The sequence below is a fragment of the Drosophila grimshawi genome, unplaced genomic scaffold (genome assembly GCF_018153295.1).
Source record: "Drosophila grimshawi isolate 15287-2541.00 unplaced genomic scaffold, ASM1815329v1 contig_1367, whole genome shotgun sequence".
Lineage (NCBI taxonomy): Eukaryota > Metazoa > Arthropoda > Insecta > Diptera > Drosophilidae > Drosophila > Drosophila grimshawi.
The window spans coordinates 6,954,814-6,979,249 of NW_025062889.1; the positions used below are offsets into that span (position 1 = coordinate 6,954,814).

Here is a 24,436-nt window from a genome sequence, read left to right on the forward strand (position 1 = left end):
AAATAATTGCGCCCTTTTTGTATGACGCAGTGTTGCTTTTGAAAAAGACGAAGTTATTGCAACAGAACTGTTACCCAATTAACATTAATACCAAGTTTCACTCCACCCTTTACAGCAATACTTCTCGCTAACTGTCTACTCCACACGAGAGCTCGCAACATAAGTACTCCACACTTAACAGTGTGCTGTTAGATGTATCGAGAGATATCGATATATATGGCACTTACCAGTATTTGCGGACAAGCCATTTGCGACCACATTGAGTCAGCTTTTCACCTACACCGCGTTCGGACGCTCCAATAATTTTAAGATAGTCTGTAGCATTTATAACGAAAGGAATAACAACAACAATAATAGAAGTGTGTGTGTCTACAATTATTCATATCTCTCCTCATGTATATTCGTGGTTAAATTCGTGCGCGTCTCTCTTTCTCTCTCTGTCTCTCTAATACAGTACAACAAATACTATTATTTTATTGTTTATTATTTCACAAAATTTCCCATGTGAAAAGTATTTGCATATATTATTCTCAGCACAGACGATTACGATTACACACCCATGTGATTAATGCTAAATTATAATCTATCCAATCAAAGTAGCAAATCATGAAATAAAAATGATTAATGTAAGTGAAAATGCAAATGCAAACTAATTGAAAAAAAAGGCGCTGTGCGAGCTGTGGAGACAAAAGTGAAAATTATTTAAATTGAAACGCTGTCACAATCTAAAATTGTTGTGTGGAATTGGCAATCGCGCTAAAAGCAAATCGTACGTTGTGCAAAATGTCCAACACTGAAGACAGCGAGCTGGACCCGCAAATTCAGGTGAGCCAAGCCAAATGCCAAAAATGCACGTGTCTGCCCCCCTCTGCGACCCACCCCTTCACCTGCACCCTTGGTCAATACACTGGGTGCCAGGCAGTGACAAGCGCAGAGCAACAACAATAAAATGCTCAGCTGTTGTTGCCTTGACTCGCTTTATTGTTATTGTTTTGTAAGCGGTTGTCGTTGCTGTGACGCTCTCTTTGTGTGTGTGTGTATGTGTGTGTCTCTCTCTCTGTCTTTCTCTATCCTTCTCCCCTTCACTATTAATTAGTTTGCCAGTTGTCATAGTCTCTCACAGGAAAGCACCGTTAGTTATTTATTCATTGCACTGTGTGTTTTACATTTACATTTTAATTCGTTTTATTGCATGCGTCGCTTTTACGCTTCGCTACATTTTGTTGTCTAAACAATAATACAAATCTATTTTTTATATTTTTATTTTGCCACTCGATTGCACAAATTGTGGGCTTCCTTTAATTGAACTGTTTCCATATTCATGGAAATTTTTACTGACAAAACAGCTGTCTCTGCGCATTTCCAGAGACGCTACAGAGACATCCTCTCTTCTTCTTCGCTGTCCCTTTTTCACGCGCACAATGTCAAATGTCCATGTCCTTGTCAAGTGTGTTTGTCTTGCTGCCTCTTCCAAGTAATTGCTTTTTACGCTTTGTGCGTAATTTGAGACTTACATTCATGCATATTCTATTTACACACTTGTCCTCTTTGTCTTTGGGTGTGGGTATGTGTGCATATTGTTACTCTGGTCAGTCTCAGGTACTACGACTCAAAGAGTGGAAATGTGGAAGAGCAAACAAAACTCGCTGAGGGGAATGTGAGGAAGAGCAAAGGCATGCATAAAATTAATATATAGCGGGTAAAATGCCAAAACGCCGACGCAAGCAGATGAAAACAAATGCGCAAATATTTTGCCTGTTTCTTTCATTCGACTTTGAAAGCCGCGTGCGCAGTTTGCATTAATTAAGCTAGGTTTGCTCTTTGTTTTGTTGTTTTTAGTTTTATTTTTATTATTATTATTATTTCTTATGTATTGATGTGTTGTGTGATTTACTGGTTATGATTCGTTGCAATACAATTTGTAAAAATATAATTGAAAAAACAAAACTTGATAAATAAAATTCCCAACAAGTACCAATAATTTCCCACACAGGCATTCGTCTATTTTTATGCCCAACCAAACACAGTTGGAGAGTAAAAATAAAGCAAAGAAAAATATCCCACGCTGCGTAAAAAGATTAACAAAAACAAAACCGATTGATGGGAGGCATGTGATTTTTGATTGGAACGTTTGTAATGTCTATAAATACGTTTGTGTGTGTGTGTGTGTGTGAGGATGTGAGAGAATTTATTCATTTGCCAATTTATGTACACATTGGAAGCCTCGCCAAAACAAGCAAAATAAATCGAAATGAAAAAACTCGTTATTCCGTATAAATTGCGAATATACGTAAATATTGCCAAATAAGCTTTAAACAAAAGAAAATATACTCGTGCATACTTATGTACGTATGTGCATACAATATGTATATTTATTATTCTTTTATACACTGTGACTTTGTTGTTTCTATGTCTTATGCAGCACTTCCCCGTTTTAAGCCGGTTTGTTGTTGTTGTTGCTAGTTCCCTGTAAGTTTATCAATTAAATTAATAGCGCGTGCAATTTAGCTGCGCCTTTGTCTTATCGGAGAGAGGGAGAGAGAGAGAGAGAGAGAGTGATGGAGAGGGAAATGAGTTAACATGTTTATACATAGACTTTCTGACACAGAGATAGAGTGCAAAATACGCGATGACGTCTGCGGCGCGTACGACAGACAAAGACAGCTATCAACATTAAGGCTTCTTCTATAGCTTTATCTCCGATTTGGACAGCTGTTCCACTATTTATATTTGCGCTTGATAGAATTGGTTTTTATGTCAGGCACACATCGCTGACTCGCTCTCTCTCTCTCTCTGTCTGCCTTTATCTGTCTCACTCCCACACACGCGACAATGTTTAGTCATTTGCGTGGGGAGTTTTTTTGGGGTATCAAAACTTTCTTCATCGTGAGCTGTACAATTAGTGCAAACTTATCGCTGATATCGCGATAGCAGTTGCCAAATTTACCTGAAAATATATGTGAAAGCTGCATATTACTTAATCCCACAAATTGAATTGATGTAACAGAAAATAATTCATAGTTATTAAGAAATATATATATATGTATACTTATATATATTATTAATTTCTGCTTAGGCTACAAAATTCGAGCTGTATCGAATCGCGGAATTGATTACCAATAGAAGATAATAAAAAACTGCCAAATAATTTCTTGTGAAACTGAGTTCGTGTGCAATATCAGCATTTTACCTTGTTCCACTTGATAATTTGATTAACACAGGAAATTTTAGCCATAAATAAGAAAATTTATGCTAATGACTAATAAAAGACGCCATATTTGTTAGCAAGGTGAGACGACTTAGAGAACACGACAAACACTAATGATTCACACATAAAGCTTGCTTGTCAAATCACCTATGAATGTAGATATTTATATATATATCTATATCTATGTGTAAATCACTCAACGATTGCTGTGGCTTGAAGTATAAAATATAAAATTCTACTTTGAATCTTTCGAGGGTCGCAATTATATTCAGTTTATTATTCAATTTGCCACACAAAAAAAGAAGCTCAAAGTTGGCAGCGGTGGGATTCGAACCCACGCCTCCGAGGAGACTGGTGCCTTAAACCAGCGCCTTAGACCACTCGGCCACGCTACCAAACAGCCGATCGAGCCACCAAAATACCCTATACTTTGTCACACTTGGCACTTGGCCCGGTTATTAATAGCCGGCAATTGTAGCAATACTGTTGCAACTACATATTTACACGGGGCAAACAAACAAATAACACACGCAACACATTCGTATTTGCTTTGCACTTGCAACAACGAGCCAACTTGAACCCAATGTGGCAATCAATACCACAATCAATGTATTATTTGCTTAATCGCAATTTATAATTTTCAATTATTAACTGACCATTTTGTTATTTATAATGTTTTGCATCAGCTGTGTCTATTTGTATCTATTTCTAGAGTATCTTTCAGTCGGCTTAAAGCTGCTTTGCAATTATTTTGTGCCGTTTGCTTGTTGTTTGTTGTATTCATTTATTTGACGGCATCTCCGGCACAAGCACTCAGAGGTGCCCCCTTCATCATAATCATCATCATCATTATCATTATCATTATCATTATCATCTTGGCTCTTCAGTGATGCATAACCACAAAAAAAGCCTATGGCAAAAGCCGGCGGTTACCGCACATCATTTGCATTTATTGTTTGAATATTTTCATAACAATTAATTAATTGCTATTGCCGCAAGCGAAAAGCTCAACAATTTTGTTAAGATTTTATTTGATATTTGTTTATTTGCTGCAAAGAAATTTCAATGGCAAGAAATCTGGCCAACCAAACCGAAACCAACAAAATATCTGTTTCCGCTCTCTAGCGACTTGTCGCTAACAATATGCTCAGCCATATCAGAAGAGAATCTTATCATTAAACAATGTCATTAACTTGTCTCAAAGGCCATTAGAAGTTCGATTGCTTCAAGTTGTCAATTTTAACAGATGTTTTTTCCTAACAGGTTTTGGTTTAAAGTTTAGAGGTCAATTGGTCAATTGGAAAATTCATTCAAGTTAATAGTGGCTTAAAAAAGTAAACATTCTTGTTTGGTTTATGTGAAATTTAAAGTATGTTAAGTACAAATTCTACTTATTTTTTTTTTAGCTTTCTTTGTTTTCTAATCTAATCTGATGCTGAAACTCAGCTTGAAGCAACAAAAGTGAATTTTATCTGTATTGTTTGACTTGTAAACAAGTAGTTTATCTTAGATTTGCATTATTCACAATCATATTTTTCCCATTGTCTCGCATCTGTTGACATAACTTTGTTTGAATTTTTGGCTTTTGGGCTAATTAAAATTGTTGCGGTCAATTGCGTTTTGAGTCAAGCAACGCTGGTTTTGTTTTTTTGGGGCTGCCAGAGGCGCCGCACGTGTGCCTTACCCTGTTTTAGTTTTAGTTTTTGTTATTGTTTTATATAACAACACTTTCAACGACGACAACAATAGCAATGGCAACACTTGAGCTAGTTTGGCTTGAGCCACATTTTTGTTTTAGCCAGTCACAGCCCACTTCAGGCAGAGCTAAACTTTCTATTAGCCTAGCCGCATAGCTCAGATCTGCCCTCAATAAATATGCAGATATGCGAGTTGTGTTTGCTTTTATTATTTTTGGTAAGTTAGATTTAGCTCGAACTTTGTGGAACTTCTTAAAGTTGAATGTCCTCTTGGGCGCACATACCTGCCACGTGTCAGTTTCTGTTCTTGTTCCTGTTTCCTGTTCCTGTATTACACAAGGCAAATCGATGAATATACGGCTTCCATGGCTTTTACGGCTCGCATTTCCTTTCTTTCGTTCTGACTTTTCCAAATGTTTACGCAGCGCTTCCCTGTTGCTGGTGCGAGGCCACCACAGAACTAGGTCATGTCGGGTCAGGTCAGGCTTTAGTTGTAATCGTCACTGGGCGAGTCCTGTGCCACATAGCAAGCATCACGCCACTTTGCAGTAGCCGCGTACTCGCTTTCTGGCGTCATTGCCACTTTGCGTTTCGCGGGGTGTGTCCTCAACTGCTCTGTGCTGCAGTATGGGGCAAGCTAATCTGCTAATGATAAGTGGAAGTGCGTAATGCATTGAACAATAATTCCTCAAGGCATTACCCAAGCTGAGTAGTTTGCCTGTTTGCCTCGGTTCAACATTTTATTCCATATAAATATTTGTATAAGTAACCAAATTTGTTAGATATTCATTCATTACAAATGGGGTCAAGTTCAAGAACAAAAATCCTTTTTCAGCGATTCTTATTTATGCCTGAAAGTATTACTGCAACGCGGGAGAAGCAAAGCTTTGAGTCTGTTAAAGTCTGCTTAATTTTTGAGTGTACAAATGAACCAGTTTCCCGAATCAAGAACCGTGAACAAAATGAACTCTCCATAAAACTTGGGGAGAAAAGCGCAATGTGACCATAAATCCCAAAAGTTGACACAACTCTGTTAGTTAGTTGTCAGTTGGCGGTTGTCAGTCATCTTTGCAAATGGCCAAAAGAGATGGCGACGACGACGTAATCAACTTTATGGCCTGTTTGAGTCGTTTGTGTTGGGCGCCCACTTGTCTGTCAGTCTGTCCTGTAAAGCTCACTCTTCGCGAAGGGGTAGTAGGAGAGGGAGGTGGGGGGGATGGGGGTTGATTTGGAAACACGTCATCTCGCAATGACCTTTTAATTTGGATAATTTAAGTTGGTCGTGCTTCGTGCTACGCTCGTTTTTAACCTTCTTCATTTGATTTATATATGGTTTGTGTCCCTTTGCGTTGCGCACCTTTCATTCAACAACGACCCTGACAAATGCAACAACAAAAAAGAAGAAGAAAAAACGTCAGCACATCGCGTGATTTGCAAACATTATTTGACGTCGGTTCTGTTCGGTTTCCATGTGATTTTGACCCTATTTGTGGGTTGAGAAGACGCTTTAACATTTTAACATTTCACATTTCGACAGCTGCGCTGACGTATTTGTCAATTAATCAATAATTCAGGTTAGTTTCTCAATTTCTAGAAGAGTATCATTCTCGACACCATTTTCTCTAGTAATAACATTATTTCTTATACTTTCCTTAAATCGTCATCACTCAGCTCACATTCCCAATTGAATAATAAACGGTACTTTTTTATCTCTTTTTTTTTGTATACTTTTTTCTGATGTTTTTTTTTTAAGTAGGCATTGCGCAAATATTTTTGTAGCTATGTACATGTGGATATTTGTATATGTTTGTAAAATTCTGGGACGTCATTCCGTCATTCAATAAGTAATTATTTGCCTGCTCCCAGATAATCAAATATTTTTGCGTACTCATTGCCATAAGTACAGCTGCTTGCTGCTTGCTGGTTGGCTGCGCAGCTTGCTGAACAATTTATCTGTTTGGTGTTTTTCCTGCTTCTTCTTTTTGGTACAATTCAATTGCAATGTCATAAACATTTTATGATGTCAAACGACGTCGGAATATTCATTGACTCTGCTGGATTGTTGTCAATAAAAATATATTCTTCGTATTGTATTTTATTCGAAAAGGTCTTTGCCTCTTTTGGGGCCGTCGCACACGATTGGAATTGGATTCAATTAGTGCATCGTATGCATCGCCGGTAGGGGGCGTGTTTGTTTGCCAAGTAACATTTTACTTGTATTCAGTTGTTTGTTTACTGTTGCATGCTGTGCACATTAAAATTGTTGAAAAACAAATGCAAGTAAAAACTTTTAATTAACAGGCTTTTTGCACTTTGCACAAAGCCAAGCCAGACGATAAGTTGTGTGCCCTTTTGTGTGTTCCTCCGTTGTGGCATCATCGCGCGATGCCAGCAAAAATTCCTGGAAAGTTCAACTGCTTCAAATTTCTGCAGCGTAGTTTACGACGAAACTGGTTTTTAGGGGCCACAACAACACACACACACAGCCAAAAAGCTAAACTGGAAACCGGTCGAAAACTTAAGTGCTCCCCCGCTGATCCCCCCACCTTGTTCGTCTGGGCATTTTAAATCAATCAGTCTCCATCCAGACTCTGCCCTACGATGCTCTGCTTCGTTCCACACTACACACACACACACGCACGCACACACATGCATGTGATTACCTTTGCCTGCCCCTTGCTGGTATCCGGCATGCGAAGAAATGTCCAACGAACACAACACGATAAAAATCAAACTGGGACAAGCTTAATAAAAGCTGCTACAATAAAACATACGCACACCCATCATCTCCTATGTGTGTGTATACAGACAACGATCCGTCCGAAAATATGATAATTAAAACCAGTTTGAATCTTTTTTTTTCTGTTTTGTTTTGTTTTCCTTTTGACCAAAACATAAAACTGTAACTGCATGCAGTTGAGTTCAGTTCACCGATCCGTGGCAATATACGTTGTTGTTGCTGCTGCTTGTTTGGCTGGTGCACGCCCGCCGACAGCTGCATTATACATATGGGAATTTCAAATAAATTAGCAAGAAAACCCAAAAACAAATAACAGCCAGAAATAATGGCAATCTTCGATTGAGTAAATTTCCCATGGCATTTATGCAATATTTGACTGCTTAACATTTCACATCATTCTCTGTAAAGGGCATTGCCATAACAAATGTTAATTTACAGCTTTGCGCTGCTATGTTAAATGGTTGCTCTGCTTGCGTGTTTATTGATGTTGGCATGGCGTTCTGCGTTGAGCTACGTTGCTACGCTCTCTGACGATTATTTCCTGTCGCAGTCGTGGGTTCGAATCGCAGTGGAGAGAGAGAGAGAAGAGAGGCAGGTAGAGAAGAATTTGGCTTTTTCCTTAGAATTTTTGTTAGTATGTTTGTGTGCCCCTAGGTTTGCTTTGGAATTCGCTGCTCAACAGGCAAATTTCATGTCCACATTGGGGCGAGAGCAAAAGCACGTTTTGTTTCACTCCACGAAGGTTACGCGACTACTTCATTGCTTGGCGGATCCTTTACTATATCTATATAAACGACATTCCTTTTTTTTATACACTTAAAAAACATTTTATATCGTTTAACAATCTTTTTTTTTTGTAATTTTTTTTTATTGGTTTTACAGTTTTTTGTTTGTTTTTGTATATACACTTAGAAACTATACTTAATAGGTTTTGCTGTTTACAAGTAAATTTAATAGGATGCAATAACGGAAATGCATTAACAGAAAGAAGAATACAACAAAATAAGAGTAGATCGTAGTTTAAAAATGAAAGGTGACTAATTTGTTGGGCAGCTACATTTGTATCAGCATCATCAGCATTATCATCATCTCAAAGGGGGCCTCTATACAGCTAAGTACATATTGTATTTCGATAGTTGTTAACTTTGAAATTTAGACGAACTCGTAGCCAATGCCAAGCTGGAAACCATTCGAGGCCTTGTCAGTCGCCTGACGACTCAACGGGATGCAGTAGTTCAGCTCGATGCGGGCACGCTCCGCCAGCTTGATGGCCAAACCCAAGCCATAGGCGCTGCGCATGTTATCTGGAAAGGGGTGATTTAAGAATCAGTTACATATTTTCTTATTAAAAAGAGTGAACAATCCATACCTGTTGTAAATGCATTGCTATTGCCCATATTGTAGAAGAAATGCATACGGAAATGACTAGCGAGTCCCTTGAAGACGCCCGCAAAGGGTAGCGGTGTCCACAGATGGGCGCCCGTACACCAAAAGGTCTGAGCACCGATGGGCGTGCCCTCGACAACGGGTCCGGCGCAGCCATACTCGAAGCCACGCAACGTTAGCGGGCCGCCGCAATAGAATAGATTGTTAATGGGCAGCACCGTTGTCTTTTTGGTCTCCTTCATGACGCCAACACGGCCACAGAACTGTGCCACCAAACCCGCAAATAGCGGCACATTCATCTCCCCATGCGCCATGCTGCTGGTGTATGCCACATTGCCACCCAGGCCGCAATACTCGTTGACGGACTTCAACATAATGCCACGGGTGGGAAACACATTGTTATCCCGATTGTCAAAGACCAGGGAATAACGCAGCAGCGATGCCAATTTGGGTCCACTATGATCCCGTATGGCAAACGGCACCGATTTGTTCAACAAACCCAGGTCCCTTATCGAATTCTCATACTGCAGCGAGTGTGTGAGCTGTGCAAGCCAGATATATATATATAGATATATATTTATAGAGGGATTATAGATTATGGTTATCCAGAAATAAACTTACATCGACGCCGAGCATAGTGTGTGCACTGAAGTCAATCAGGTAGCCCAAGTTGGTGGTCTGAAATGAGCTGATGTTGAAGCGATCCGTTTGTCGAAACACGCTGAACGATACTCTATAGAAACATAAATATAGACACCAATTAACTCCAACTGCTCCGATTTGATTATATAATCGATTACTGACTCGGGTCGATTCTCGCGAAAGCGGGTATGAAAGAAGGGCTTCCAGAACTTCAGCTGTACATCGTTGGCTCGGCTGCTGCTGTAGCTGCCCTGCAGCGAGATGCTCTCGCCGCGTCCCAAGATGTTCGGTATGGTCAGCTCGGTGCGCAGCGAGCCCTCGTTCTGGCCAATCTCTGTGCCCGCCGAGCCCATGATGCGTGTGTATTCGTTGCCTTTGAGGGTCACCTCGTAGCCCTGCGGCGTCGCATCGGCCCCACGACTGATGTCGATGTGCACGGAGACATCCTTGAAGATGCCCAGCTCATGCAGATACGATTTGGCTGCCATCGCCTCGAGCATCATCGACTGAAAGTTGTCCGCCTTGAACAGGCCCTCCGCCGCCCGCTGCACATAGTCATTGTGGGTGCGCAGCAATCCGCTAACATTCACCCGATCCACACGCGCTGATATTTTGCCCAAATCATATTTGCTATTTGGATCCTTGGGCATGGGACCGCCAGCTGGCGATTTTGGCATTTTGTACTTGTTATTGCTGGTGGTTGATTGGTTGGCAAAAGCTGCAATGAAAGAAATATACATTCAACATCATAATTAATATAATATTTCTATTTGAACAATCCTTAACCATAAATTTGATATCTATTTGTTTTGCAGATTGAACTGGAGAATCTCAATAGTGCTACGGATGAGATTAATAAACTCGAAATTGAATTGGAGGTAAAAGAAAATTGTAATTCCCATCAAAAGCACTCTTAACTCATTCAATTTTTTAGGAGGCCAACTCAACATTTCGCATACTGTTGAATGAGTCGACGCGCCGCTTGAAACTCTCCTCCAAGAAGCTAGGGAATTGCATTGAGAAGGCGCGTCCTTACCACGAGTCGCTGGACAAGGCGCGCCAGGCGCAAATTGAATGCCAACAGGCCGCTGTCAAATTTCAGCGAGCCAATGGTAAGTCAGAAATCTAAAAACAAACTGAACTGCAGCTAAAGTCGACCAAAATGCACTCTTGCAGAGATCCATGCAGCCGCCAAGGAGACTGTGGCGCTGGCCGAGCAGCGATTCATGTCCAATTCACACGAATGGCAGTTCGACAATGCCTGGCAGGAGATGCTGAATCATGCCACCCAGAAGGTGATGGATGCCGAGAAACAGAAGGCCGACTGCCATGCGGAGCATCAGCGACGAACGCGACTCTTTCACACCGCCGAGCAAAAGTTACAGCAGCTCGAGGATCGCTTCAGGCGCAGCATAAACAAATCCCGACCGTACTTTGAGGAGAAGCAGGTGTGCCAAGATCAGCTGCAAACACAAAAGAATCGAATCCAGGAGCTGCAGCAGCAGGTGGCCAGTGCCAAGGCGACATATTCCACGGCGTTGCGCAATTTGGAGCGCATCAGCGAGGACATACATCGGCAGCGTGGCGATTATCCGGCGTTAAGCAACTCCCCGCCACCGCCAGGACCTCGAGAGCCGGGCGTCGGCGCCGAACTGAATACACCAACATCGAGTGCGTTGCCATCGCTGCCCGACTTCCATCTGGAGCTGGAGAAATGTGACTATCCATCGATAGCGGGCAGCCAAATGTCTCTGGGAGCGGGCAGTGCAACACCCGCTGCCACCCCATCCGCTGTTGAAACGGAGGATGAGTTCGAAGAGGAGGGCGAGGAGGATAATGTGCGCGATTACGATGAGGCAGCGCTGGGCAACGATCTGCGCGGCGTTGTCGACGAACGCCAACTGGAGGCGTTGCGCCAAAAGGTCAAAATACTCGCAGTGCGACCCATCGAAGGCGGCGACGGCCAGCAACAGAACGATGTGTGGGAGCACGAACTAAAGGCAACCGTTGACAAACTTGATCATCTCATGATGCTCAAGGAGGCTGCCAAGCATCAGTTGCAGAAATCCACAGAGCAGCGACCCGATTCACTGGGTGCCGAGGCCTCCAAGCGCCACAGCGATGTGGATGAGGTGGATGCCAGGGATGTTGTGATTAAAATAAACACCGCCGCCGTATCAATGAATGTGCATCACAGTCTGCCCGTGACGCCACAGCATCATCAACAGCAGCAGAAGCAACATCATCAGCAGCAGCAGCATCATCATCAGCAGCAGCAGCAGCATCGTCATCAGCAACAGCCCAACGATAGCAGCATTAAGAAGCTACAGCAGCAGCTGGCGCCGCTGCCATCGGTGAATGTTTCCATGCGTGAGTTGCCGCTGCTCGCGAGACTCTCCAATGAGCTGCTCGATCGCAGCAGCGCCGCCATGGGCAGTGTACGGCGGCAACTGCGACGTCGCTCCCTCGAATAACAGCAACAGCAGCAGAAGCAGCAGCAGCAACAACAGAAACAACAACAACAACTCTCAAAACTCTAATATCAACTTAAAAGTTTGTTTATATTAAATGAATTGTAAAATGTTTGTGAATGCAGCAAAGAGAATCGCATTTAGTTCACAACACTGAATATTGAGTACACAATGCCTATCACTTATATATATATATAACATAAATATATATATATATATCCACTTCTATTTTTCGTATATATATATATATTATAATATTAAATTATCGTAAATGTTGAGTAATTGTTCCGAGTGTCCTGCGTGTTAATATTAAACTTATTGATGTCCTTTTATGTGATTGCAAACTTATTGAAAATTGTAAAAAGAAATGAAAAGTGAAAAGCCAGGCACTAAACAAATAAGCAGTTTTAAGTTAATGTTTAAAACAAAAATACTGAAAAAATAAGCCACTTACTAATTAAAGAGAAATCAGATAATTGGGCACATGCACTAAATAGTTTAGCCTAAAATAACGCATTAAAATAAACAAGATTGAAGCAAAAAAACAAAAAAACGGCACTCGTTTGAAATGAGAAATGCAACAGAAAATAACAAATACGAATTCAATTAGCCATTTAAGCAAATTTCTCAAATATCGCGAAGAATGCGCATAAGCTGAATATGAGTTATAAATGCGAGTACTTCTCTGTGTAGTTGAAATTACAATTTCCATTTAAAAATAAAAATTTACATTTTAATTTAAATAAAAACTTGTCTGGGATTCTGCTTTGGATTTTGGCTGATAGATTAGAAGCTTAATTTGAACCGGTTTTGATATCCGCCTCTGTAAACAATATGTTATCACTGCTGGAATTTATTCAGCATAACGAAATTATGTCTGGGGTCTTAAAATTCCACTCCCACACACAGATCACAAGACCTTTCTCGAGCAACTGACAAAAGAAACTATTCCCAAAGTATGATGTCATTTTGTGCCTGCATTTTGACACAAATCTATAAATGCAAAACAAAATTTTGGTCCGCAGCAGGCCAAAAAAAAATTATGTAAGCCAATAAGTATCAGTACACTTACCTGTTTTGCGTGCCTCCCAAGCTCGTTAGCCACACGCGACGTTCGAAATTGGCGGGTTTGTGCTACGAATCTATAAAATATAAATAAATTAAAAGGCGCCTCTTTGCCAGCAAATTTTTAACTAAATTACTTTCGACTAGAAACGCACGCGTGCGACTAATGAATGTTTCACTAACAGCTTCAGCTTTGGGCACCCTAAGCTTTAACATTCGCTCAAATGTTGTTAGCAGTGCGCCAATTACATTTTGAAAACAGTATATATGAATGTAATTAATGATAACAAATGTGTTTAACGTCGTATAGTTTACGAAAAATTGCGACTGATACTAATAAGTACAAGCTTAAGCAGCTAATGGGCTCCAAACTAATCCAGTAAATGTTCCCAATTGCTCATCTCTAAATTAGAGATGGCAATGTAAGTGCGTGCTGTGACTGACAACTATGGAGATGCGCATCTCTATTTGCTTACAACAGCTGTTTCAAAGTTTTTCCTAAATGATATAAAAAATTGAATTCAATGCAGCCACCTTGCGATTTACAATATTTAAAATGATTTTTGTATAGACCAATTTCGATCAATGTGTATTCACAAGTGCTTAAAGTAACTGTACTACAACTAGGGATGCGTGGGCACGTTTCAGATGCATTTTAAAAAAAATTACACGTAATTTGCTAGATGCCTTTTCGGGCATTATTCAATTTGGTGCACTGGATACCATTCGATTGCAGCTTACGCATTATATCGAGTGCTTGCTGCTTTTTGGCCAACGTCGCCGCATCAGCGCCAGACGCATCGAGCGTCTCTCGCGTATTGCGGCGCTTGACTTCGACGCCACAAGCGCGCAGCTTGTTAAGTATTTGTTGTGTGTCGCCATTCGCAGTACTGTTGACAACTGTGGGTTTATTTGTTGCTGCTGCTGTTGTTGCTGCTGCTTCACATGTTGCTGTTGTTGCTTTACATGCTGCTGCTGTTCTTGCTTCGTATGTTGTTGTTATTGCTTTACATGCTGCTGCTGTTCTTGCTTCACATGTTGTTGTTGTTGCTTTACATGCTGCTGTTGTGGATGCTTTACATGATGCTGTTGTGGATGCTTTACAGGATGCTGTTGTGGATGCTTTACATGATGCTGTTGTTGTTGATGTGCTCACAGCACGCGCTGTTGCCAATGCATCCAGTCCCCTGAGATCTTCAATAATATTCTGCACCACATAAACATCATTTTTCGCCTTGGGTATATCGAGGCTGGCGCGTGTTTTATGCTGTTGTTTTTGGTTTGTGAGAATGGTGCGCTTTGGCGTTGAATGCCGCATTCGTTTGGCGGGCGACGGTTGCGACAATTGTTGCTCTTGCTGCTGCTGTTGTGGCTTTTTGGGCGCCTGCTTTACATTTTGCGTTTCCCTTTCGATTGCCTTGGCTGTCTGATTGCGTGTGCGAATCTCATCGACGTTCTCTTTGGCATTGGTGGGCGATTGTTTTGCTTTCGTCGGCAGCATTCGATTGTCATCTGTATACCAGCGGGGATCCTCCAGCTCAGCTTCCCAATCGATGTTACAGTCGACGCCATTGCGCACAGCATCTGGTTCGTAAATGAACATCTGGAAAAAGGCATTTTAGCGCTTTTTGGTTTGTTGGTTACTACGACCCACCTCTTGCTTGCCATTTATTAGTCTCGACTCTCGCCTCTCCTCGTCGTACTGCAGTTCGTCAATCGACGTCACAATGTGCTTTATGGCACCGCATTTGATGAGGTGCGCTTGGAATGCGTCCAGTGATAGATAATGCCGTTGGCAGGAACGGCAAAGCATTATTAATCGCCGCTGCTGATCGTAAAGCACATCGCCGAAGCGCACTAAGCGCAGCGATTTAAATTTACGATTACCATTCATTTTGATTTTATTAGTTACTGGCCACGAACAATTACGATATTTGGCTCCAACAACTTGGTTCAGTTCTCTATTTCAATCTGCTTCGAATACTTGCTTGCCATGCGAACGTTTTGCATTAAACATTACGAGTTTTTTTGTACATTAATACAAATGCCTTCCTAAATTGTTAAACAATTAGATTCGTACACATTTTTTTGTTGGTAATTTAACAAGTAGCTTACCATTACTTGTCAAGTGGCACCACAAATGTCAATGCATGGTATCCATTATTTATTTATATTTTCTTTTTAAAGTGTTTAGTCTCTTTAAAATATTGTGCAAAATTGTGAGTTCTGCTGGTAATAAACATTTGTGGTGGCAGGCCGATGGACCTGATTATTGCTCGATATACGTTCGATAGTTGGCATGGAAGCAGTGTTGGTAAGCATCTGTTAGTCAACGCTCTTATGGCGCGAATTCAAACGTAATTTTTTCTTTTTTTGCCATGCTTTTTGCTCGACAGATGCTTTTTTGTTTGTTTTGGCACTTTTGCTAATTTAATTGACTGGCTGCCTTTTTGGTCGTATTTCGATGCATCGGGTTTATTGTTGCTTTTAAAGTGGCAGTTGGCTTTTGTTGCCATTGATTAACGCCCATGCAATTGAAATTAAATCGCTTGCAAATGATTCGTCGTGCGCTTGATAGTCCTAACATAAAAAGCGGCAGCAAATGGTGCACCATTTGTACTCCCCATTTTTTTTTAAGCAGCTCTTGCTAAAGTAGATTCATATGTATATATATATATATATATATATATATTTGTAGGTATGTACATTGTATGATTTTAACTCCAATCGCAAGCCAATAAAAAATATCTTTAACGTTTTGCGTGTAGCGGCATTTGTGCAATGCATTTTTTATCGTCCTTTCGCTGCGTTGCTGTTACCAACTAAAATAACTGAACATGTGTTGTGCCACGTTAACACACACACCCTAAAATCACCTGGTCATCAAGTTTTTCAAGTTGTGTATTGGAGCTTGTTGCTGTTAGTACTTAACAGGAGTAGAGAAACAAGAAGCTAATATGAGTGTTTAAAAAGTGACACTAAGAAAACGATAGACGTAAAGTGTAAAACACTTTTTGGAGCATCAGCAATTGGATTTTGGGGTAACAAAAAGTTGCCAATACTGTGCCATGCAATTAAGCAACCAACACTCGACTTGGACCTCAGTATGTGCCACCACCGTCTGTGCCTTTTGTCTCGTGTCCCTAAATATCCATGCGCCCCAAAGCCCATCTGCTGCTGTTGCCAATGCGCCGTTGCATGCTGACCATGCAAATTACATTGCCCATAGTGACACACACACGCACACACACACACACAAATACATGCACATTTACACACACAGACACATATGGGATATGGACACGCACTGCTGTCACCATTTGGCTGTGTGTTTGAGTGATGCAGTGAGACAGCCAACACAAAGGGGGCACGAATGGGGTGGGTGCAGCTGGCGAATAAGGACGGAGAAAAGCCCAACCAGTGCCAGTGCATCATGTACGACCAAAGTTAAGTTAAATGGACTTGCGGTGCACTCAGGCAACCAACACACACACACACACACACAGAGGCACGCACAAACACATGCATATACACATATACACAGTGACTTTAAGCAGTGAGTGGGGCAAGCCCATGTCAAGGTAGCAGCTCGGTTCGTAGATTAAATTTAACGCAACAACAGTGCGACTTCGAGCCGACGTTGCAGCAACTGCAGCAGCAACAACAACAACAACAAGAACAACAACATTAAACGTGTTTACACCATGTCCGACCGGCTGATATTGCAACTGCAACACACACACACGTTCAGTCTAACTGGAGCGTGTTTCGCTTATGAGCAGCGACGACTGCTTCTGGACAATGGGCACTTGGAATGCCAAAGCGTCGTTGTCAGCTATTGCCACTGCCACTCGTAGCTATTGTTGCGGCTTTTTGTTTACATTTAAGGAGCCAGATGCGCATGTGGAAAAAATCATTGCATACTTTCAGGTGCAGATGCTGTCATAATACAATTCAAGGAGTGCGGCGACACTGTGTGCGCACCCTGACTTTGAATTAGCCTTTGGCTTGCTGCGCGCCACATTGTCCAAACCGACATCTTGCCACACGTGTGGGCCACACACAAACACACTCGGGTAGTAGACCCTGCATCATTTCAACATGCCACATGCTTGCAGGCAGTTTTCTCGCAAATTCTCTCCCTCTCTCCATATCTATATATTTATACACTCCAAGTTTGGTTAGTTGACTTTTTAAAAACCATAGCATACACCTGCTGTTGTCATTTAGCTCCTGTCATTTGCCTCCTTCAAAATTCGAGCACTACGCAACACTGCCAATAAAGTTAGTCACTTTTTCAAATTACGGTTCAGTTTGTGTATAGATATTTTTATGTATACTTCTCATATTTAGTAGGAAATAAATAATAATTCATAGCTGTGTATATAATAATTATGTAATGATATTTTGTTAACTAATTACACAATCTGTACAAGGATAAACAAATCAAGTTAAAAATAACTAAACACTTTACTCGGGAAAATAGTCTTTTCTTTGGGTATTGCTGTTCAGGATACGTTGCTGCATTGGTTAAATTGTTCTCAAGAGACAAAATGCTGCTTACTTTCATGAACAAACAGGCGAAAAGGAAAAAATCCTTACAGATTTTCAAAGATTTCAAGCTGCATCTGAATCGCAAGGACCAAGTCACTCAAACTGCATTAAAGGATAATGGGATCATTTAAGAAGCCAAACTCTTGTTGAATTTTACTCCTTTGAGACCGAAAATGAGTTAAAATCACAAAGTTCTTGTTTTCTCGGAACTACAAGGACGATTTTGATGTTGCCTTTGGACAGTTATCAGATAGTTAATTTAATGATTGTTTAATTACGTACGTCTTAACCTTAAATACATAGATAGGTAGTCTTAACCTTAAATACATAGATATATCCTTATTTAAATCAATGGTTGAGCTAAATCTTAAACAGTCTTTGACAGCTAATAAAGAATTGCCAATTTAATCACACATAAGTGGTTCAAGTTAATGGTTGCTTTTGGTCAACAAATAGATGAGTTTTTGTTTACCGCTTTTAAGAATCGCTTTGGTTTAACTGGATGGCCTTTGGCGAGGGAAATGCTTTTAGGCAGACTGCGTTTTCCTATTGACCAAACGAATCAAAGCTAACGGAAACATTGCATTGCAGTTTTTTGCTTCACCTGTGTTTCCAATGTCGTTTCAACCCATTCAATGCCTTAATATTACGCTCATTTATTGACCAGAAGCAAACAAAGCAGCAAAAGTCAAGTAAAATTGCTATAAACGCCGTAACTCCCTTCAAATTCTGCTTTCCTCCTCCAGTGCGAGTGTGTGTGTGTGTGCGAGTGTGTGTGCGTATGTGTGTGTGTGTAAAAAAGAATGAAGAAAAATAGACAAATGCAGCTGCACTCACTTCCTGGATGACTCCTGGCAATGGCTATGGCTAGGCTATGGCTGTTGCTATGGCGATGACTATGACTAAAGCAATAGCTTTTTGGGCTTGCTTATCGACTTTGGTAAGGTGGAGGAGCGATTGGAGGAGATCGCCAATTTCCTGATGCGCCTGCAGGTACCCAAGTTGATTACAAAGCACTAAAATCAATAGGAAATGCAGTTAAATATTTTGCCAGCTAGCAAAGAAACAGTGAAAATGTGAAGCCAAATCAAATATGAGATGTTCTACAACATTTTATTGCCGCCTGCCGCCTGCTGTCGTTGCTAGTTGAAATTATTTAATTAAATGCTCAGGAAAACTGAGAAGCAGCAAACTTTAAACTGAAACTAAAGCCAAGCGTCTTGCTGAACAGTTTTCAGTTTGGCTTAAAATCAACGACAAACTTATGGCCCGGTGTGAAAACTTCGCAGGCTCCGGCATACAGGTGAAGAAGTGGCGAGTTTTTTTTTTGTTTTTTGTTTTGTTTTTTTTTTTTTTTTACTTTTTTCTTCACTCTCTGCTGGCAGCATTCAACTTGTTAAACAATTTTCGCATATAGAAACATTTTCGACAAGTTTGTGCGCTGTGTGTGCTGTTCAAAATCTTTAAGATATGCCAACCAGCGGCGAAGCTAAAAACGAATGCTTTAGCATCACAAGCAGCTCTACAACAACCTAAAGGATACATATACAGCTTAAGCAGCAGCCTGATTTACCTTATGCGTCTGGTTGGCAAAAGTTGCTGCATGGAGGCGGGGCTGATACGCTGCTGTCTGTCTGCGCGTCTGGCTGGCAACTTTTGCCAGACAATTTTTCTGGTACTTTGCATGTCAGTGCGGCAGCCAGTGCAAATAGTCGAAAAGTTACAGCGGCTAAGTTTTTTGCACAGTTTGCAGAGCAGATCGTCTTCGACATTTTGCAATTGAATTTAGACCCAAAAACTCTCACATTTTTACCTCGGCATCTCCATGCCATTGTAATGCTCGTATCTGTGCATCTGTATCTCTTTGGTCTCCCTGGCCATAGCTGCTGATGCGACGACCATAAGAGTGAAGGCAAGTGAGGCCCACACATTCTGCTGCTGCCCATTCAGATAACATTTGAGGCCATTCTGTGGCATAAAGTGTGCGCTTAAGGTGTTGCCCATTGCCTATTGCCCATTGCCTATTGCCCATTGCCTATTGGCCATTGGCCGTTGGCCGTTGGCCATTAGCCATTGCCTAGCAGCATATCAATAATAAATAGGCCAACAGCATGCAACAGCATTTGGTGCTTAAGAATATGGCCAAATATTATATAGAAAGCTTAAAAGTGGGTCTATAATAAATTGACAGCTTAAGACTATGCAGCAAATGGCAGCCGTTGAATGCTTCCAAATGTGAATTATAAATGGGTCGGCTTTTCACTAAGATTTCAATCAATATTTATACACACACATATATATATATACATTATATATATCAAATATTTCAACAGCTCGGAAGTATGAAAATAAATTGAGCTGGAATGATGTTGGCCATCAAAACTTTTCAAATGGTTGAAAGTCAACTGTTTAAAAGTGAAAAATATCGAAATTACACTGGCAGCAAAGTGTAAAGTGTAGCTAAAGGTCATTCTTAAAGACTGTGTAACTAGATATTCGAAATATTTGCGGGCAGGGATCAATAAACGCTTGTGGCAAATAATTCACCACTAAAAGTAGATGGCAATAAACCGCCGACAATCGCAAATAGTAGATGCGACCAAATTGTAATCACCAATAAGCACGGCTCCAGCAAATATTTATCCCAAAAAGCAGGCAACGGCAGTGGCAACGACGAGATTTCCACACTCACACACACACACACGCACACCCACACACACGTACAGAGTCGCACACAGACAATCAAATATAAACATAAACATAGTCAGACACACGCACACAGTTAGCAAATATTCCTACGTTTAGTCGCAGCTTAAAGTGCAAACCAATACCGACAGTTTACAATTTCACCTCGAAATTTAATTTCCCACTCTCCAGGTAAACGCACACACACACAAACACACACACACACACTGACACGGTGTTTGAAAACACTTTGTGTATGTAACGGCGCCTAAATTGTTGCTAAACAAAAATTAAATTGCAACGGCCACAAATGAAAATCGAAAAATTATCAGCTGCCAAGCGACCGGCAAATGATTTTGCGCTCCCATTTCATGGACAGTCCATGGGAGTCCGAGCGATTCCAGTCTCGGTGTCTGTTGCGATTCTCGTGTTTATTGAAAATCAGAGCCTCATTGAAAAAACCTTGTTTTTGTTGTGCCGTGGCCGGGGGGGGCAAGGTGAGAGATGGGAGGTGGGAGGAATGGAAAAATGTGCGTCCGACAAATTGGTTGATGGTCGATGGTTTCTTTGCTTCCGTTTTCGGGTTTTTTTTATATACGCCGTGTTGTGTAAATAATCGACTTACAAAAAGTCACCAGATTGTTAAAACTATCGCATTAACTTATTTTCAATTCGCACAGGCGGCAAAAAGTTTGACTTAACAATTGCAGTCAACAATCGGATGCGCTATAACTTGTATACCCTGCACCTGTCAGAGTGGGTATTCCCTATCTATAATATGAGCTCAAGTTGTGTGTTAAAGTATTTTGGCAGAAATGAGTACATTTTTTGCGTAAATTTGTATTTGTAGCTAATCACGAGCAAGAAGAGCTCAAATTATTGATATGTATTTCTAATTTTCTTCGACTTCTTCAAATTAAGAAATATAAATCCCAACTTGAAATTGTATTAGACGTTGCATACCCTGCATGCACAGTAAACGACTCAAGGGTACACAAAAGGTGCAAATGACGGGGAAGTGGGGGGAATGCGGCATGGGAATGCAGCCACGTAGCACAAATATTTGTGAACACGTGTCCAATGAGCAAAAGTGATGAGCCAAAAGTGCGGCGAGCCGTGAGCTGAGACGGGGACTGGATATGAAACAGAGATAAGCAGAGGGTGATGGGAGGGCAACAGTGAAAAGGGGGCAAAGAGGTCATGTAACTGCAACAGCCGCGCTTTTTCCTATTAAATGAAAAGTAAATAGCAAAGCGTCCACCTCAACTGCAGTTTCCTTCCCCTCCCACTCTCCCTCACACTTTTTGCCAGTAGAAACATCAAATAAATTTTAGAGCACAACTACAAAAACTACAAAAAAAAAGAAGCATAAAAAAAAGGAGGCGCGCTCTATTGGTGCAGGTCAGGCCGAGTCAACTTTTCTCAGCCAAAAAGGTGAACAACCGAAAAGTAAAACTTTCGGCACGTTCGCATGATTCATCGACGGCGTAGTTAAGGCCATGGCAAAAAGGGGGAGTGGCGGACAATGGTGGCTGGCTGACAGTTGCGAGTTCAATAACTGGCAATCATTAGCGTCCAAGTGAAAAACAGGGTCAGGTAAAATCAGTTAAAAATACAGCGTTCAAGTGGCTAGCCAGGGATTAATTTCATAAAAACAACCGCAGCTAACCAGCCATCGAAGCAGGGGATCTAAATCCCAGCACAGAATGCTTACCAAAAAAAAAATTGGCGTCAGAAATGCAAATGTTTTGTAAATCAAAGTCCAGACACTCTCAATCTGGAAAATAATAAAAAAAAACAGAAGCTGCGTTGTGCACCAGACGCTGACTTGTTGACAGCTTAGTATATTCTTAATAATGCATATAGCCCGAAAAAAACAAGAAACAACAAAGCCTAACATGGACAGCAACATCAGCTGAAGAGCTGCGGGCAGGCTAAAGAATGAAATTTACAATTTCGCACTCCATAGCGCCTACAAAATGTCACAGCAGGCGACAGTAGTAGATAGGTAGCTGGAGGAGAAAGAGGAGGAGCTGGGAGCGGGGAAGGGAGAATTTGGAGCGCCAGTTGTTGCCGCCACCGACTACAATCAGAAAACAGACAAATCCTGCAACGATGACGATGACGACGACGACGACGTTGCTGCTACTGCTGTTGCTGCTGGTGCTGCTACTGCTGGTGCTGCTGCCAGGCGATGTACACGAGCTTGTCGCTGTGTCTGTTACGTGCCACATGTGCGTCAGATGTGGCAATGATTTGCATCGAGCAGTGGCATAAAAAACAAAACAAACACCGAAGCGAATGGGGAGAGCTGCTGCCGACCCCGAAGCGGTAGTCGGATGTGGGGCAGAGTTATGCGTTGCCTGTTTTTATGACACATATGCCTGGCTGCAGGGTGGACCAGCCAAGAGTGTAGGGCAGACGTGGGTGCGGGGGATGGGCGGTACCTTTACCTATATGCGAATATCACAACAAACAAGCGAACGAGTGTTCTGCACAGGAGGAGACTGCCAGGGGGGGGATGTGTGTGTTTTTGTGCTTGCTTGTTGTCGTAGACTGGATCGCCTTGTTTACTGTTTGTTCATGATAGGTCACAAAATATAATTGAAATTTGCCAGCCAGCGAGATTTTAATTAAGGTGGTTTAGGGCCATAAATATTTAAATACATGCATGCAATACAGCCAGCAAAGGGGGAGTGGAGAGCGAATGTGAATGAATAAAATTGATTGACCAATAGCTGAAGCAAATTACATTTTCGAGCACTCCACGTTTTATTAAAACACATAATTCGATCTTAAAACAGTCGAGAGAGTCGTGAGTAACCGACTGCGGAATACTCTGATGCTGTATTATACGAACCATTGAATAATCATTACAATTTGGGAAATATTTTAAGAAAAGAGAGATATAAGGGAGATATTTGGGAAATATGTGGATATGTCTGTCTTAAAGTGTGTCGAAAAAGTTCTATTCATACAGAACGAAATCAGAGTATAAAAATAAAACAGTTTACAGTTGAAAAATTAAAAAACGAAAGTCTCTGCTGTTAGCATATATAAAACACTTGCATAACAAAATGTACAAAAAAAAAAATAAAATAAATAAATAAAATAAATGTTTAAATAGAGAGAGAGAAAATTGAATCAAAAAGTTTTTAAATATTCGTTGTGAGCATATTTTATTTAGAACATTGGCTGGCTTTAATCGCCATCAGCTGTTGTTTTCAATTTTAAGACACATAAAAGCCAAAAACAAATATCGCCGAGACAATTAAATAAATGTTAAGCTTAGGTTTTGGTAGTCAAAGCAAAGTTGAAACTGAAACTTAACCCATATGCAAGTTTGGCTAGCTTCTGGCCAAGTTAATGGTTTGGGCGTGCATTTCATATTATGTCTGACTTGGCCTTGTTTTTGTCGCCAGTGTTAGATTTTCTATATGCGCATCACATGTCGGAAATATGTTAATAACACTTGACTACGCAGCAACGTTGACGGCAATTTCTAATCATTGCGTTTAGGGCAACGATGAGCCCATGAAAGGCAACAGCAAAGCAGCTGCTGCAGCAACTGTTGGTCTAAACTGGCCATTAAAATGCACGGCAACGAAGCGGATAAGGACAAAACACTTCCGGTTAATTCGCACTGGCAACAATGTCTCAATTTCTATCGGTTCTCGACTTTTATTTGAGAAAAAAAAAAACATAAACATAAGCATAAGCATAAAATTTAATGCGAATAATAAAAGCAAATTAGCCACAACAAGCAGCGGCAAGGTCGATGGAGGCGAGGTGGAGAGGGGCAGTCTCTCGGCTTAGCTTGGTGGGAAAAAATCCATGCCTATATAGAAGGCAAAAGAGAGCAACATATAAATACATATATAAATACGTTTAGCATGGGTATCAATAATATTGACAGCCCCATTGACAAAAGCGAAACCAATAATAAGCTCATTCAAGTTCATGTAAAATGCTTTAGCGGCTCCAGCTA

The 24,436-nt window shown here is 41.0% G+C and overlaps 3 protein-coding genes, 1 long non-coding RNA gene and 1 other non-coding gene across 5 annotated transcripts; 2 read left to right on the top strand and 3 right to left on the bottom strand.

The window, feature by feature from the left end:
• Positions 1–304: 304 nt before the first annotated feature.
• Positions 305–12,852, top strand: LOC6560399 (SH3 domain-binding protein 5 homolog). The gene is made up of 4 exons (XM_001985934.2): positions 305–825; positions 10,489–10,551; positions 10,608–10,785; positions 10,850–12,852. The coding sequence occupies exons 1-4, from the start codon at positions 784–786 to the stop codon at positions 12,145–12,147; spliced, it is 1,581 nt and encodes a 526-aa protein (XP_001985970.1). The 5' UTR covers positions 305–783; the 3' UTR covers positions 12,148–12,852.
• Positions 3,522–3,603, bottom strand: Trnal-aag. The gene has a single exon. It is a non-coding gene; the product is annotated as a tRNA-Leu (tRNA).
• Positions 8,133–8,450, top strand: LOC116805143. The gene is made up of 2 exons (XR_004365057.1): positions 8,133–8,240; positions 8,300–8,450. It is a non-coding gene; the product is annotated as an uncharacterized LOC116805143 (long non-coding RNA).
• Positions 8,492–13,408, bottom strand: LOC6559988 (SAM50-like protein CG7639). The gene is made up of 6 exons (XM_001985935.2): positions 13,347–13,408; positions 13,217–13,286; positions 9,836–10,391; positions 9,653–9,764; positions 9,015–9,573; positions 8,492–8,949 (listed from the first exon to the last, which is right to left on the bottom strand). Exons 3-6 carry the CDS (start codon positions 10,348–10,350, stop codon positions 8,798–8,800), a joined length of 1,338 nt encoding a protein of 445 aa, XP_001985971.1. The 5' UTR covers positions 10,351–10,391; positions 13,217–13,286; positions 13,347–13,408; the 3' UTR covers positions 8,492–8,797.
• Positions 13,409–13,766: 358 nt separating this feature from the next.
• On the bottom strand, positions 13,767–15,403 carry LOC6559989 (pneumococcal serine-rich repeat protein). Its single transcript, XM_001985936.2, has 3 exons — positions 15,325–15,403; positions 14,864–15,261; positions 13,767–14,812 (listed from the first exon to the last, which is right to left on the bottom strand). Exons 2-3 carry the CDS (start codon positions 15,101–15,103, stop codon positions 13,889–13,891), a joined length of 1,164 nt encoding a protein of 387 aa, XP_001985972.1. The 5' UTR covers positions 15,104–15,261; positions 15,325–15,403; the 3' UTR covers positions 13,767–13,888.
• Positions 15,404–24,436: the final 9,033 nt, after the last annotated feature.

Bases quoted from the DNA above. Each gene is read 5' to 3' on its own strand.
- LOC6560399 (XM_001985934.2), top strand. From the start codon at position 784: ATGTCCAACACTGAAGACAGCGAGCTGGACCCGCAAATTCAG. The intron at 10,552-10,607 runs GTAAAAGAAAAT...TCAATTTTTTAG, and splicing joins AACTCGAAATTGAATTGGAG to GAGGCCAACTCAACATTTCG. The intron at 10,786-10,849 runs GTAAGTCAGAAA...GCACTCTTGCAG, and splicing joins CAAATTTCAGCGAGCCAATG to AGATCCATGCAGCCGCCAAG.
- LOC6559988 (XM_001985935.2), bottom strand. From the start codon at position 10,350: ATGCCAAAATCGCCAGCTGGCGGTCCCATGCCCAAGGATCCAAATAGC. The intron at 9,765-9,835 runs GTCAGTAATCGA...ATGTTTCTATAG, and splicing joins TTTCGCGAGAATCGACCCGA to AGTATCGTTCAGCGTGTTTC. The intron at 8,950-9,014 runs GTATGGATTGTT...ACCCCTTTCCAG, and splicing joins TAGCAATGCATTTACAACAG to ATAACATGCGCAGCGCCTAT.
- LOC6559989 (XM_001985936.2), bottom strand. From the start codon at position 15,103: ATGAATGGTAATCGTAAATTTAAATCGCTGCGCTTAGTGCGCTTCGGC. The intron at 14,813-14,863 runs GTGGGTCGTAGT...GCCTTTTTCCAG, and splicing joins TAATAAATGGCAAGCAAGAG to ATGTTCATTTACGAACCAGA.